At 41.7% G+C, this 13,667-nt stretch overlaps 1 protein-coding gene across 1 annotated transcript in view; it reads left to right on the top strand.

Annotated features, from left to right (window-relative positions):
* The window catches only part of opn8b (opsin 8, group member b), a 28,702-nt gene extending 17,732 nt beyond the window's left edge, over window positions 1-10,970 (top strand). The window contains exons 2-4 of the mRNA XM_049590182.1: window positions 1,446-1,739; window positions 6,583-6,911; window positions 10,085-10,970. Of these exons, the coding sequence (XP_049446139.1) occupies window positions 1,446-1,739; window positions 6,583-6,911; window positions 10,085-10,420 (959 nt within the window). The 3' untranslated portion in view covers window positions 10,421-10,970. The remainder of the gene's footprint in view (window positions 1-1,445; window positions 1,740-6,582; window positions 6,912-10,084) is intronic.
* The last annotated feature ends 2,697 nt before the right edge of the window (window positions 10,971-13,667 follow it).

The following is a 13,667-nucleotide window of genomic DNA, read 5'->3' as shown; positions in this document are numbered from 1 at the left end:
TTTGTTGTTACTAGGCAAAAATCCCATAGTAAACTTTGAGCATATTGTAATTCATGTGGTTCAAGAGAAAACTAGACTTCTGAACCTCCTCTTGGCTCTGTTTTCTGGCTTTAGAAAATCTAGCCTGTGACAGACACTTTGTCAAATCACAGGTCATTTTAGAGAGAGGGTGATCCTATTACCTCCATCACACAGATTAGACCTGGTGCTACCGCTAGCCACCAGCCCCCTCAAACCTGGCTGGTGTGTTTGTACTGACCAAATTCAAGCCGCTCCAGTCACTGATGGAAGGTCCATCTCTGGAGCTGTTGCCCTCTTTATTCCTGGGAAGCAGTCCACAGAGGTGGGGAGCAGGGCAAAGGGACCATGGGGTGGCTAGCTAGCTAATTCTTTAATTTGTTGTCTGATAAACAGAGAGACAGAGAGTGGGGCAATGGGGAGCTGAGCTAACTCTAGAATGACATAAGATTTTAAATAAATCAATGTACTGGAAACGCTGGGTTACTGTATGAAGTGTCTGCATATGCTTGTGGTCGTCTGGTGGGAGGGGCTTAGGACAGAGAGGGGAGAGCTGCAGGAGTTGGGTGTATTGTCAAATTCTGCCTTTTTTTTTGCCTTTTCCAGAAAACTGCATACCCTATCTTAAAAAAATGATAATAAGTATATTGTCTCTAACTATTCCTAAGTTATTGCTATATATTATTTGTAATCAGTTGGCTGAGCCTTCAGCCGTTCTTGCAGGTTGACAGTCGGCAGAGTTGAGGGTCTTTATCCAAACCTGTAACAGAAGCCTCAGTGCAGATGTTACATTAGTGTTTCTGAGTACTTCCTCCTACTCTTGGCTCCCAGGCAACCTCCACCCTGTGTTTGTTTATACTTTCACTCGCCCTTACATACATCACACAAATGATCTCTACCCTTTCTTACACACTTCATTATGTTTGGCGAGTGTGTATTGATTCTTTGTTTGACCTGACTTTCAGTCAACACAGGAGCACAAGGTGTTTTATGTTGGATGCATCACGTTAAGGAGTGTCCACAACAAACAGAGGACTTGGGTTGGGTGGAGGGGGGAGGACGACTTATGTAGCTGAACAAGTTGTGTCATTTGCCTGCCCCTGGCCTGTCAGCAGCCTGTCCCATGAGGGAGAATGAGTTCATAATTGTGCTTGGAAAAACAAACTCCCTCAAACCCACTCTATATAAGTAAGCAAACTAAGGCTCTGTGTTATTTTGGGTTTGGTTATCTATCCTTGTTCCCTATAGGAACAGCATCACCCAGCACAGAACAGGAATCTGATAACACTACCAAGCAAAGAAAACCGAAGAACACCTGAATCAGGCATTTTGTGAATTGACCATCACTGTTCACTCAAACTACTTTGCACCCCTCTTTTCATACCATCTCTGTCTCCTCCTCCTCTTCCTCCTCCTGCTCGTCACAGCTGTTCTCTCCATTGTGGGAAACCTGCTGGTCCTCATCATGGCAATTAAAAGGTCGTCAAGGATGAAGCCGCCGGAGCTGCTGAGCGTGAATCTGGCAGTGACACACCTGGGAGCAGCTGTCACCATGTACCCTCTGTCCGTGGCCTCTGCCTGGAACCACCACTGGATCGGGGGCGATGTTACCTGTTTATATTACAGCCTGGCAGGGTTCTTCTTTGGTGTCGCCAGCATCATGAACCTGACTATCCTGGCCATAGTGCGCTTCATTGTTGCCCTCAATCTGCACTCACCTGGTGAGTAATTCGAGGCTTAGAAACACTGATAAAATGCTACCTGGTATTGTCAAATTTAGCATCTGGAGATCATAATGACGATGCAAATGTTATGCAGCAACTTTTAACCTTATTTTTCATGCTCTAAGACCAAGAGACAATGCTATCATTATTCAAGGGATGACTCTTCCTTTGGCAAAGGATGCTTCATGCAGAGGTGGTAAAACCTTTTAGTGTTAAAACTTAATTGTACCCCACCAAACCTGATGCCTGGTGGTATCAAGTAAAAGCCACCAAAGTAAAAAAACTGTATATAAAATATATCCAAAACCTGCACTTCAGAAAGGTTAAAAAAAAAACAAATCTACTTCACATGCAAGACCGGAATTGGTTGCTTATACTTCTACTACTACTACCTCAAACAATAATATTTCTATTAGTTTTTGCTTATTAATCAATGTAATTATTATACTTCTTTGTTTGAACAGCATTCCAGGTACGTGTGGTAGCCTTCTGCATCTCTGGGTGACTTAGTTTCTGCCTTGTCATGAGATGTTATTGCTAAGTATGATTCAATGTCAAGAAGTATTTAACTGCTGGGGAGATGGTCCTGTCCATACAGTAGAAAGACGCAAAAACTTTTAGACTGGTGTTACATGACCAGAGAAAACAGGGGAAAGGCTGTGACATTTGCTTTTGCTCAAGAGATAGAAAACTTGGTTGGATGGATGGCGCAGTTGACGGGCAACAATCAGTCTCCTATTACAAATAAACAGTGAGCTAAAATGTGTTTCTAAAAACATTTTAGGACAGAAATAGGCAACATAGTTACAGAGTCTTGGTTCATATTTCATCAACACTGCCTAGTTTGATCTGAGGCCTGCATTTTCACAATACGGATAACAGTATGTGGCCAATTCCTTTTCACAAACTCATATTACAGCCAGGCCCTCAGGAATGCCGCTCAGTCTCGCTTCCAATTTTTCCCAGTGGTCACTTGCAGTCCAAAAAGCATTTTCCACACAGACCACCACTGTAAAAGATGTCTATAAAACTGTTGACGGGACATCTCAAACAGAAATCAAGGTCAATTATAGGGGTGGGAATCACCAGAGGCCCCATGATACGATACTATTGCGATTTTGCAATGTACTGAGTAGTTCAACGACATATATTGCAAAGCACTGCGATTTAATGCCTTTTTTCAACTGCAAATTGTGTCCCCAAAGGAAAACTTTGGAAACGTTGTTTGATCTGATAAGGTTTCAGTCTATTCATCTAATGTCAGTCATTTTTATTGCAACAAAACTTATCTAGTGGACTGAAAAAGCAACTGAGTTTATTATTCTAGTGTTCTACCACAGTTTAATTTTTAGTCACAATAAAAATAAGTTATGCAATAAAAGAATCGATACTTCACTTTCTTGTATCGAAACACTATATAGTGTGCCAGGGCTGACATCAAAACCCGGAAGTTTAGCATCGCACTGGTTCCCGGAAGAGAAAGTGAATGTGATTTTTACATTGCGTTTTGGATTATGTCAGAAAATAAGTTCTGTGGCTAACACGAGTTTTTGATACTTACAGGTTTTGTTCAGTGAGATAATCTTCACATATGAACACCTTTCATGCTGCATTTGAAGCTTAAATGCGATCGTCAGAAGTAAAAAGCTAACCTTTGGCTTTAACGGACTACATGACTACTCCATGGTCGCATGACTCTTGATGTCACCGCCACTAAGCTTTCAACTGATTTCGGCTGCTTTATTTTAAAAACATTGTATAATGGGGAAATCGGACTGTTAAGCTAAATAAGAAGCTGTAATGGCGGACTGCCAGCACTCTCGCCTGTTCAGGGGTGATGACGTTTAATGTCCCTGACAGGGTTTGTAGTCGTATTGAGCAACTTGTTAGCAACCGCCTTTTTTACGACACGTAAAAGCTTCAAAATTCACAAGTAGGGTATTTACTGACGTGTTTTATGTCGTAGAACAAAACCTGAAACTCGCTTAAGCTTTTGTTAACCACAGACCTTATCTGAGGCATTCTACCGAAATCCCATAAAAAAAAAAACGTATTGACTTTTAGACGAGAGAACCGGAAGTGCTAAAAGCGCTAACTCTATTGCTATTATGAATTTTAATCCATTAAGGTTTTATATTAGTCGAACTTTCCTTGAGACGAGAAAAGTGATTTAAAAATCAGTGACATCGTCAATGTAAAGACCATGAGCCCAGCAGGAACTTGTGAGCAGAGGTGTCATGAGAAACACTACAGTGCATATTAAGTGGGCTGCATACCCTGGAAGTAAACCCAAATCCAAGGAACTGTAGAAACTGTTTTTTGTTGTGTACATCAGGTGAGCAATTCCACTGGATTGAACAGGCACCATCCTGGGTTCTGGTATCTAGTTGTTATTATTAAACATCTATGATCACAGCTTAACAGTGCACTAAAATATGTCTCTGAAAACATTTTAGGCAAGAAATAGGCGACGCTGTAACAGTCTTGGTTTATATTTAATCAGCACTGCCTAGTTTTACTGTTTTTAATCTGAGTTTAAGAGGGGCAGCTTCCTCTCTTGATGTACTTCTACACTCTTTATGTCCATGGCAGCTGGCATACAAATATGAGGAGGCACAATCTGTAGATTGAGCAGAAGCCAAAGAGCCAGAGAAAATGCGCTGGATGGCGCGAAGTGAGCAGTGGGCACTTAAGATGGAGGCAGCTCATTTACACAAATTACCCACATTGTAATGACACAAAGCTGATTGAAAATTGACAAAGTATCTCTTTAAAGCAGTAATTTGACATTTTGAGCAATGCGCATATTCGCTTTATTGCTGAGTCGTAGATGGACAGATTGATACCACTCTCATCCAATAAATATACGGCTATAGCCAACAGCCAGTTATCTTAGCTTAGCATAAAGTCTAGAAGTTTAGGCCCAGCTCTGTCTTGTAAGGTTAGTTACAATGTGGCCCTTCCTAAAACCACAACTGCATTTTTGCACTTTATTTTTATTTATTTGTGTGAACAAACAAATTAGATATGATGTGTTACTGGTGAACTTTAGAGATGCTGGTAGGCAAATTCTGTGACCTTTAAAGCAGAGCCAGACTGTTTCCCCTTGTTTCCAGTCTTCATGTTAAGAAAAGCTAACTAGCCGCTGGCTATACCCTGATATTTACCTGCCAGATAATGACACCTTGAGTATATTTCCAGCCAGGCTCTCTTATTAACTCTGTGCCCTGACACTTGAACATATATCAGAACATACTGTTCTGACAGCTAACCTTTCTCTCACTGACAAACATGATTGCAGCTCTGTGCCTGAGATGAACAGACTGCTTTGACAGTGCAGGCTGGAACGTAGTTATTAACAGCATGGAGGTTCAGGCACTTGACTAAAGGCCTACGAAAAGTGGTATCAGGTGGGTGTATCTAAGTTGAACAGTGCCATCATATAAGGAAAAAAAGGCCCGCACACTGGCAAATTACTGAGGACCTCTGCAGACGCATAAAATGTCATCTTAGTGACTGTTTCAGAAATAAAACTGTCATCAGCACAATTTCCAGACCATGACACTACGCAAAACAGCTGTGAAGAGTCAGGTGGAAGACAGTAAGAGGTGTGTGGTCGAATGTCTTACAAGGAGGTCTGAATAAATATGCAACACAGACATACAGAGTACACCCACATGCATATGTAATGTACATTTCCACATATGCAGATATGCCTGTGGGTGTACACCAGGTATAATTACCACACAAGAGCAAAACAGAATGCGTAAGACAAAGTCTACATCAGCCTGGGGACAAGAAGACAACAGTAACATGTTACAAAGTAATGGACAACTCCTCATGAAGACCCGCTGGATGTTTTATCATCAAAAAAAAAACCTCTCATGCTCACAAGGGCTTCAAAATACTATTGTTAAAACATGCAAACCTGTTTACCTGCAAAATCATCTCACATCCATTATGCTATCCACCAGATTACTAAACCATGTAGAATATCTTATCAAAGAGCGCACAATAAACACTCAGTTACGGTTAGGAAAAGATCAAGTTTTGGCTTAAAATACCCAGTTTTGGTGGCACAGTCTCGCCTAGAAATGCTGCCAATGTCTCACTAAAAAACAACATGTTTTGGTGGCACAACTGCTGCTGGAAATACAACTGATGTCTCGCTAACAAAAAACAAATAGTTTGGGCTGCAAAATTGCTGCTGGAAATGTCACCATAGTCTTGCTAAAAAACAACCAGTTTTGTTGGCAACATTTCCCGCAAGAAATGCTGCCAATGTGCTGCCAAAAATTAACCGGTTTTGGTTGCACAATCACTGCTGGAACTGCTGCTGATGTCTTGCCAAAAAATAACCAGTTGTGGTTGCACAATCGCTGCTGAAAATGCCACCGATGTCTTGTAAAATCACAACCAGTTTTGGTGGTAACATTTCCTGCAAGAAATGCTGCCAATGTGTTGCCAAAAAATAACTGGTTTTGGTTGCACAATCACTGCAAGAAATGCCACCTATGTCATTCAAAAAATAATAACTGGGTTGAATCTTAAGTGCCTCATGTAACTGCTGTCAGTATGTGCACAGTTTTCTATAGGGCTGAACAGCAATCAGGTCTTACATCGGTAGTATGTTTTCATCTCTATTATATGGGCACTTTTCTTTGATCCTTACAGTCTGCATGTATTTTTGAGAAATTCAGGAATATAGCTGTTCTTATTTGCATATAATGTAAGCTGCACCACATAAGTGCCTTGAAAAGGGAAACTGTCTATAATGTACAGTGTGCTTAAGCAACAAAAAAAACAAGAGAACAACCAACCTTTCTTTGTCCCTCTACAGATGAGAAAATCAGCTGGAAGAAGACGAAGATACTGTGCATCTGGACCTGGCTGTATGCTCTGATCTGGGCTATGTTACCCATCCTGGGCTGGGGACGTTACGGCCCGGAGCCTTTTGGTCTGTCCTGCTCTCTTGCCTGGGGAGAAATGAAACATGAGGGTTTCTCTTTCGTCATCACCATGTTCTCCTTCAACTTCCTCATACCTACTATCATCATCATCTTCTGTTACTTTGGCATCGCCTTCAAACTCTATTTCACCTACAAAAAGTCAATGAACAACAGCAACCGAGTCCCCAATATCGTCAAGCTCCATCGAAGGCTGTTAGTGGTGAGTCGCTCATTATGATGAGACAGCTCTATAATTCTACACCCGTTTGTCCTTGGGGCTTCAATACTGAGTTGAATGGTTCTTGATTGGCCATTATGAAACAGCATGTTGCTCGATACTGCAAATGCAAACCCTCCTGCTTATGTAATTCAAGTAATACACTAGTCGTCCTTTGCTATTGCTATTACTGTACAAGTAACCCTGGTTGAGAATCACTAGTACAGAGGAAAACCTTTCGAAGTTAGTTTTATTTAATACATATACCTAGGGGTAGCTGCTAAGGCAGTCAACTGCTACACAGCTGCAGTAGAGGAGGTTCATATAAGAACAGAATGTTAACACAGGTAAACAATGATCAAACTAATGTCGCAAGGTTTGAAGGGATGTGCCATTGGCATGCTGACTGCATGAGTGTCTACTGGAGCTGTTGCCCGTGAACTGAATGTTGATTTCACTTCCATAAGACGTCTCCTATGTAATTTCCCTGAATTTGGCAGTGCATCCAACTGGCCTAACAACAGCAGACTACATGTAACTAGTGCTGTCAAGAGATTAAAAACATGGAGAGATTAATTAATTATGATCTGTAATTAATTAATCTAATTAATCTCTTTTTTAATCTCATCTCAAAATTGCAGAGAAAAGCCCTCAACTTGAGGTATTTTCATTTAAGTTCATTACATTATTGTGGCAGATGATTAAAAGATTTATATATATTACAAAAAGTGGTTTTATAAAGTCATAATTATTGTTTTCAACAATAACACACTTGAACACAGATGGAGTACACCTAGCCATTACATTCTATTGTTTTTGAGATTAGTTCCAATAAAGAGTGCTGCAACCTTTAGTCTCGACCACCAGGGGAGTGCTTGACTGTCATGACATGTCAGCTTCATTAAAAGCATAGCTGCAGATTAACGCAGCAACAGATGTAAAAACAAACAGAAACAATACATCTGTGATCAGTTCCCTAATTTTATTTTAACAATTTTCTAAATTATTTTCCTCTTTTCCAATTTCTCGTTTTTTTTTCCATGGAAGTGATCAATGTAAGTGCACTTGTCCTTTAAACTTAATAAAAAATAAAAGCTAACAATATGAAAGACACCTGGTACATTCGTTACAGCTGTATCAGTTTATAGAACAGTTTTGAACAGTTAGAACAAGAGGCTGCACTGCAACGTGCAAATCACTCCTTGTCGTGGCTGCCTGCGCTTTCCTTGTCCTTGCGGCTGCAACTTGCCCTGTCTTCTCTTCTTCAAACTACAACACCCATAATTCATGTAGGAACTGCTGCAGCCAATGTGCAGCCAGTGGTAGCTGCATGACAACTCAACCACCATGATCAGTTTTTAATGTTTTATCGGGTAATAACTACTCCAGACTCTGCTCTAGTGTAATTTTCGGGACAATCAAGGCAGGATTCAGGATTCAGGACAGCTGAAAATTACACGGAGGTTGCCGGGGAGGTCAGATACTTACGTACTAGGGCACACAGCTTTTCATAGGCTCCTGAGTGAGCAGACCACCACTGCAGGGGACAGTCAAAAGTGCTGATGCTGGGCTCTGCTCTGTAGCGCTGCAGCTCTCCCACAACTCAAGCACAAAGAAGCCCAATCGTATGCCTAAAGACAGATTTTATAAAAGGCAACTCTGTGGCATACAGAAACAGTAAAGTTAGTGATTAAAAATGAGATTAACGCGATCAAAAAACATAGCACATGAAACATGGCTGTAATTAATTATTCGACCTCTGTATCCAGCATCTTCACCTGCAAGATCGTCTGAGACCAGCCACTCAGACAACTGATGCAACAATCAGTTTGCACAACTGAAAAATGTCTTCACAAACTGTCCGAAAGCATCTCAGGGAAGCTTCTCTGCTTGCTCGTAGTCCTCACCAGGGCTTTAACCTGACTTGAGTGTGCAACTCCTCATGCTCGATTGCGCCTGGCACTTTAGAGAAGTGTCCTCTTCACAGATGAATCTGGGTTTACACTGTGCTGGGTGGGAAAAGCAGTTTGTTAAAATGATAGTGCACCCAAAAGTGAAAATTCAGCCATTATCTTCTCACCCATATGCCGAAGGAGGCTCAGATTAAGTTTTAGAGTCCTCACATCCCTTGCAGAGATCCCAGGAGAGAGGGGCTAGCAACAACACTACACCTAATGCAGGCTGGGCGCCCCAGATTTAAACGTCCCAAAAAAAACCCCACATAATTGAAACCACAAAATATCTCCACACTGCTCGTCTGTAGTGATCCAAGTGTCCTGAAGCCACTACGGACAAGTAGTGTGGAGATAGTCTGTGGTTTCAATTCTGTGTTTTTTGGATGTTTTAATCTGGGTCGCCGTCAGCCATTAAGTGTGCAGTTGTGGTGCTAGCCCCTCTCTCCTGGGATCGGCGCAAGGGATGTGAGGACTCCATCACTTCACCTGAGCCTTCCTCGGCATATGGGTGAGTAGACAATGGCTGATTTTTTTTTTTTTTTTGGGTGCATTATCCCTTTAATGTCAGCTTGTGAACAGAGTGCCCCATGGTGGCAGTAGGGTTATAGCATGGGCTGCCATAAGCCACAGACAAGAGATGCTGATTAAACAGCATGATTACTAAACACAGGTGTGCCCTGGGATGGTAACAATTAAAGGACACTCTAAAATGTGCAGATCTATCTTGAAAAAAGACATTTATTAGGATTTCACATGACTAGAAAGTGAAAGAATGTGGTCACAGTTCCCCCAAAGAATCAGTCGGTATCTGTTGTGACCTCAGATGGCTGGTCTCAGACAGGTGAAGATGGTGGATGTGGAGGTGAACCAGCCTGAAAATGAAGGAAATCTGAAACGACTGCATTAGAGTCAATGGAGCACAGCTGTGTTGTTGTCAGACCTTGGTCTGAGCCGACCCAATGCTAAGTTATGATTGGCCAGTCTGCGTCCAGAGGGTGGACTTAACGAAGGGTCAATTGCTCTGGTGGACATTCCTGCAGCCCTGTACAATCTAAACAAACATATAAACAGGTTTCAGGATGAGAACAACAAAAACAATCTTTGCACTCAGACCTGTAGTGTACATGTTGCCAGGCACATTTTGGTAGATCAAGACAGGTTTTTTGTTTTTCAAAGATCTTGAGAGGAATTTACTGACTTCATCCTCCTGTTCTATTGCAGATCGCTGTGCTCATCAGTGTAGGCTTCATAGCCTGCTGGGCGCCCTATAGCATGGTAAGCCTGTGGTCTATTTTCCGTGACAGTAGCACCATCCCACCTGAAGTCACTCTCCTCCCGTGCATGTTTGCAAAGAGTTCCACCGTATACAATCCTTTGATCTACTACATCTTCAGCCAGAGCTTCAAAAGGGAGGTAAAGCAGATGCGTTGTCTGTGCCTCGGCTTTAACCTATGCCACAACCCCAACAGCATCAACGACAACAACGTTTTTATGGTCAGCACTGACGTCAAGTCGAAATTAGAAGCACGGTCTACTTTGCAGGAGATCGCAGAGTGAAAGACAGGGATTCTTGGTTGAAAGACTTTTTTCGGACATGCTTGAGAAGAAAGACTTTTGTGCTGTGTTAAATGTGAAAAAACTAGTGGTCTCATAATTTGTCATCTCACAAGCATTAATAGGATGTACACCAGTACAACCGGTGTGTGCTACTATAACACAACAAGCAGGGTCATACTAGCCTTTTTTTGTGTGAGGCCATGATGAATGAGAAGGCATGTTTGCACAATATGTTAAATGCTGTGAAAGTTCAGCAAAGTAAGCTATAGAAGAGAGTAATCTCTGTGCTTAAGTGGTGGCTGAAAACCCCTAAATTATTGTAGCCCAGAAACAGAGGCCTCCCCACTGCTGCCAGATGAATGAAGCAAAGGCGACAGGTGGCAGCCAAACAGGATTCAAGAAAATCATGCATTTTAACACAATACAAACCAAATATTGTACAGCTGAATATGACAAAAACTTTATTTTGAGCAAAGAAAAAAAGAAGTGATGTTTACTTTAATGTGTCATGTTTCATTTGTGATAGACACTTTTGTTTGAGAAATAACTTTGTGACACCAAATCAGTATTTTTCCATGGAATAAATCTCTTTCAGTTCAGGACTACCATTTACCAACTACTGCATGTGCTAGATGTTTTAATTAAGTGAACGCTGGAGGATCCTATATTTCATAAGTCTGCCTCTGAAAATGTTTACATAATGAACACATATTGTCCATGTTCACCCTGTCTGATGGATGTATAATGGCTACTAATATCATTTTTAGCAGCAGCTGCAACAATCTCGTTTAGGAGAAAGAATGTGACCACTTATTATATTTTAAGGATGAGACTATCGTTATTCTTTAATCTTTTTATTACCAACAAATTTGGACCAAAACCACACAATGGATTTATTCAACTAACAAGTTTTGTAATGTATGGTCATTAAACTGATGTTGAAGGAGTATGTTGACTGAATATTTTTGCATTTGTGGCTCTGTGTTGAAGAATTTGGCATTTTGGGAAGTATGCTTATTTGGTTTCTTGCTGAGAGTTAAATGCACAGCCAGGAGCCTGTTAGCTTAGCCTAGCATGAGGACTGTAAACAGGGGGACACAGCTAACCTGGCTCCGTTCAAAGGTGACAAAAACTGCCACAAAACATCCTTTTTTACACTTAAGTTTTTGCACGAATTAATCAAACGAGTGTTAAAGGGGAACTAACGTTTTTTTCAACCTGGGCCCTATTTTCCGATCTACTTTTGTCTAAATGAGTGATAGGATGTTCAATATTTGACATTTCTCCAGTATGAAGCTAGGGCTGACCTGCCTGCAGCCCGTGAGCGTGTGCTACATTAAATAATAGGGCACTCAGACAGCGCCAAACAACGTCAAAATACGTCCACTAAAAGTGCATTTTTTTCACACAGATAGGCTCGGATTGTTAGTATAATTAGCCGACAACATAATGGAAAGGAGAAATGAACGTCTGTGTTTACCTTTAGCTGGATTTGGACATGTTCCTCTGTCTGTTGCTGCTCCCTCTCTCTCCTCGTCCGCTCTTCAGTTTCAATGAGCTCTGCGTCCGTGTACTCCGTGTTCAAATAAATACCGGCAGTCATCAAATTCATATGGCTCATCCAGATCCAGTTGGTCAAAATTGGGTAAAAATTCGGACATGTTTGTTGTGGCAAGTCAAAACACTCACTCAGAGAGTGAAAATCTGGCTCTGAAATCTAACGTCTCGCAAGATTCCTCTTCTTCTTTGGTGTTTTACTATACAGTCTATGGTGTTTTACGGGAGTTGGTTGACTGTCAGCACTGTACTGTCAGTGCCTGTTAGTAGGATAAATGTATTTCTGTTTTTGGCCTTTCTTGGATTTGTTAGCAATTAAAAAAAAAGCTTTATCCTTTTAAATCCTTTATTTGCAACCTTGTGAACACTCAGAATGATAAAAAATAAAAGCTGTTTTAGAAACCTGTGTGTAGCTGATTTTCATGTCATCAAGGTTTCAACAACTGATGTTTATATTTCACTGGAAATTCCCATGACAGTCGACTGCCTGTAGTCAATGCTACAGAACACATCACTGTACACTGCTCAAAAAAATAAGGGAGCACTTAAATCACACATCAGGTCTTGATTAACGAATTATTGTGTAATTTGTTAAGAACAAAATGACATACACATTTTCCCCGAGACAGCACAGACGATCTATACAATCAGCACAGTTTCAAGGTGGACACCCAAGATAAGAGTCACCTATTCAGTACCTGACCAAATGTTTCCCCTTCTGTTCCTGAGATATGACGTTGAGTAATGGCCAGAAAAAGTGTTTTATGCATAACCTTATGATGTCACAGTGAAGCTGACCTTCGACCTTCTGGATACAAAATGTCATCACTTCATTATTTTATTCTATTAGACATTTGTGTGAATTTTTGTCATAATTAGCGCATGAGTTCTTGAGTTGCGGCCAAAAATATATTTTATGAGGTCATACTGACCGTGACCTTTGACCACCAAACTCTAATCAGTTCATCCTTGAGTCCAAATCAACATTTTTGTCTTCGGCCACAGCTATTGCCGACGCAGACGACCAAAAATTTAAATCACAGGCTGATCAAACTTGCGTGAATTTTATCACGGCAACTCAAAATGTGACTCAGTAATGTGTATGGCTCCTGCATACCTGCATGCACTCCTGTCAACATCTGGGTATGCTCCTGATGAGTCAGCCGATGGCGTCCTGGGGGATCTCCTCCCAGATCTGGCTTAGGGCATTAGTGACTGGACAGTCCCTGGCGGTACTTGGCAGCATTGGATGCACTGATACATAACATCCCATAGGTGCTACGTTGGATTTAGGTCAGAGGAATGAGAGGGCCAGTCATCGACCTCAAAGCCTTGGTCATCCAGGAGCTGCCTACACACTCTGGCCACAGGCTGGGCATTGTTCTGCACCAGGAGGAACCCAGGGCCCACTGTACCAGCATAAGGTCTGACAGTTGCTCTGAGGATTTCATCCGGGTACCCTACAGCAGTTATGGTACCACTGACTATGACATGGAGATCTGTGCATCCCTCCAAGGATCTGCCTAACCAGACCATCACTGACCCCTCCTGTTCCTCCTCAAACAAAGGAGCAGATACCAGCCCTGCTGCTGGGTTGATGCTCTTCTATGTCCCAGTCCAGCTCTCCTCGTGTAACGGCCGGTCTCCTGGTATCTCCTCCATGCTCTTGAGACTGTGCTGGGAGACACAG

The sequence above is a fragment of the Epinephelus fuscoguttatus genome, linkage group LG11, assembly GCF_011397635.1.
Source record: "Epinephelus fuscoguttatus linkage group LG11, E.fuscoguttatus.final_Chr_v1".
Taxonomy (NCBI): Eukaryota; Metazoa; Chordata; class Actinopteri; order Perciformes; family Serranidae; genus Epinephelus; species Epinephelus fuscoguttatus.
This window is presented reverse-complemented; position numbering and strand designations above follow the sequence as displayed.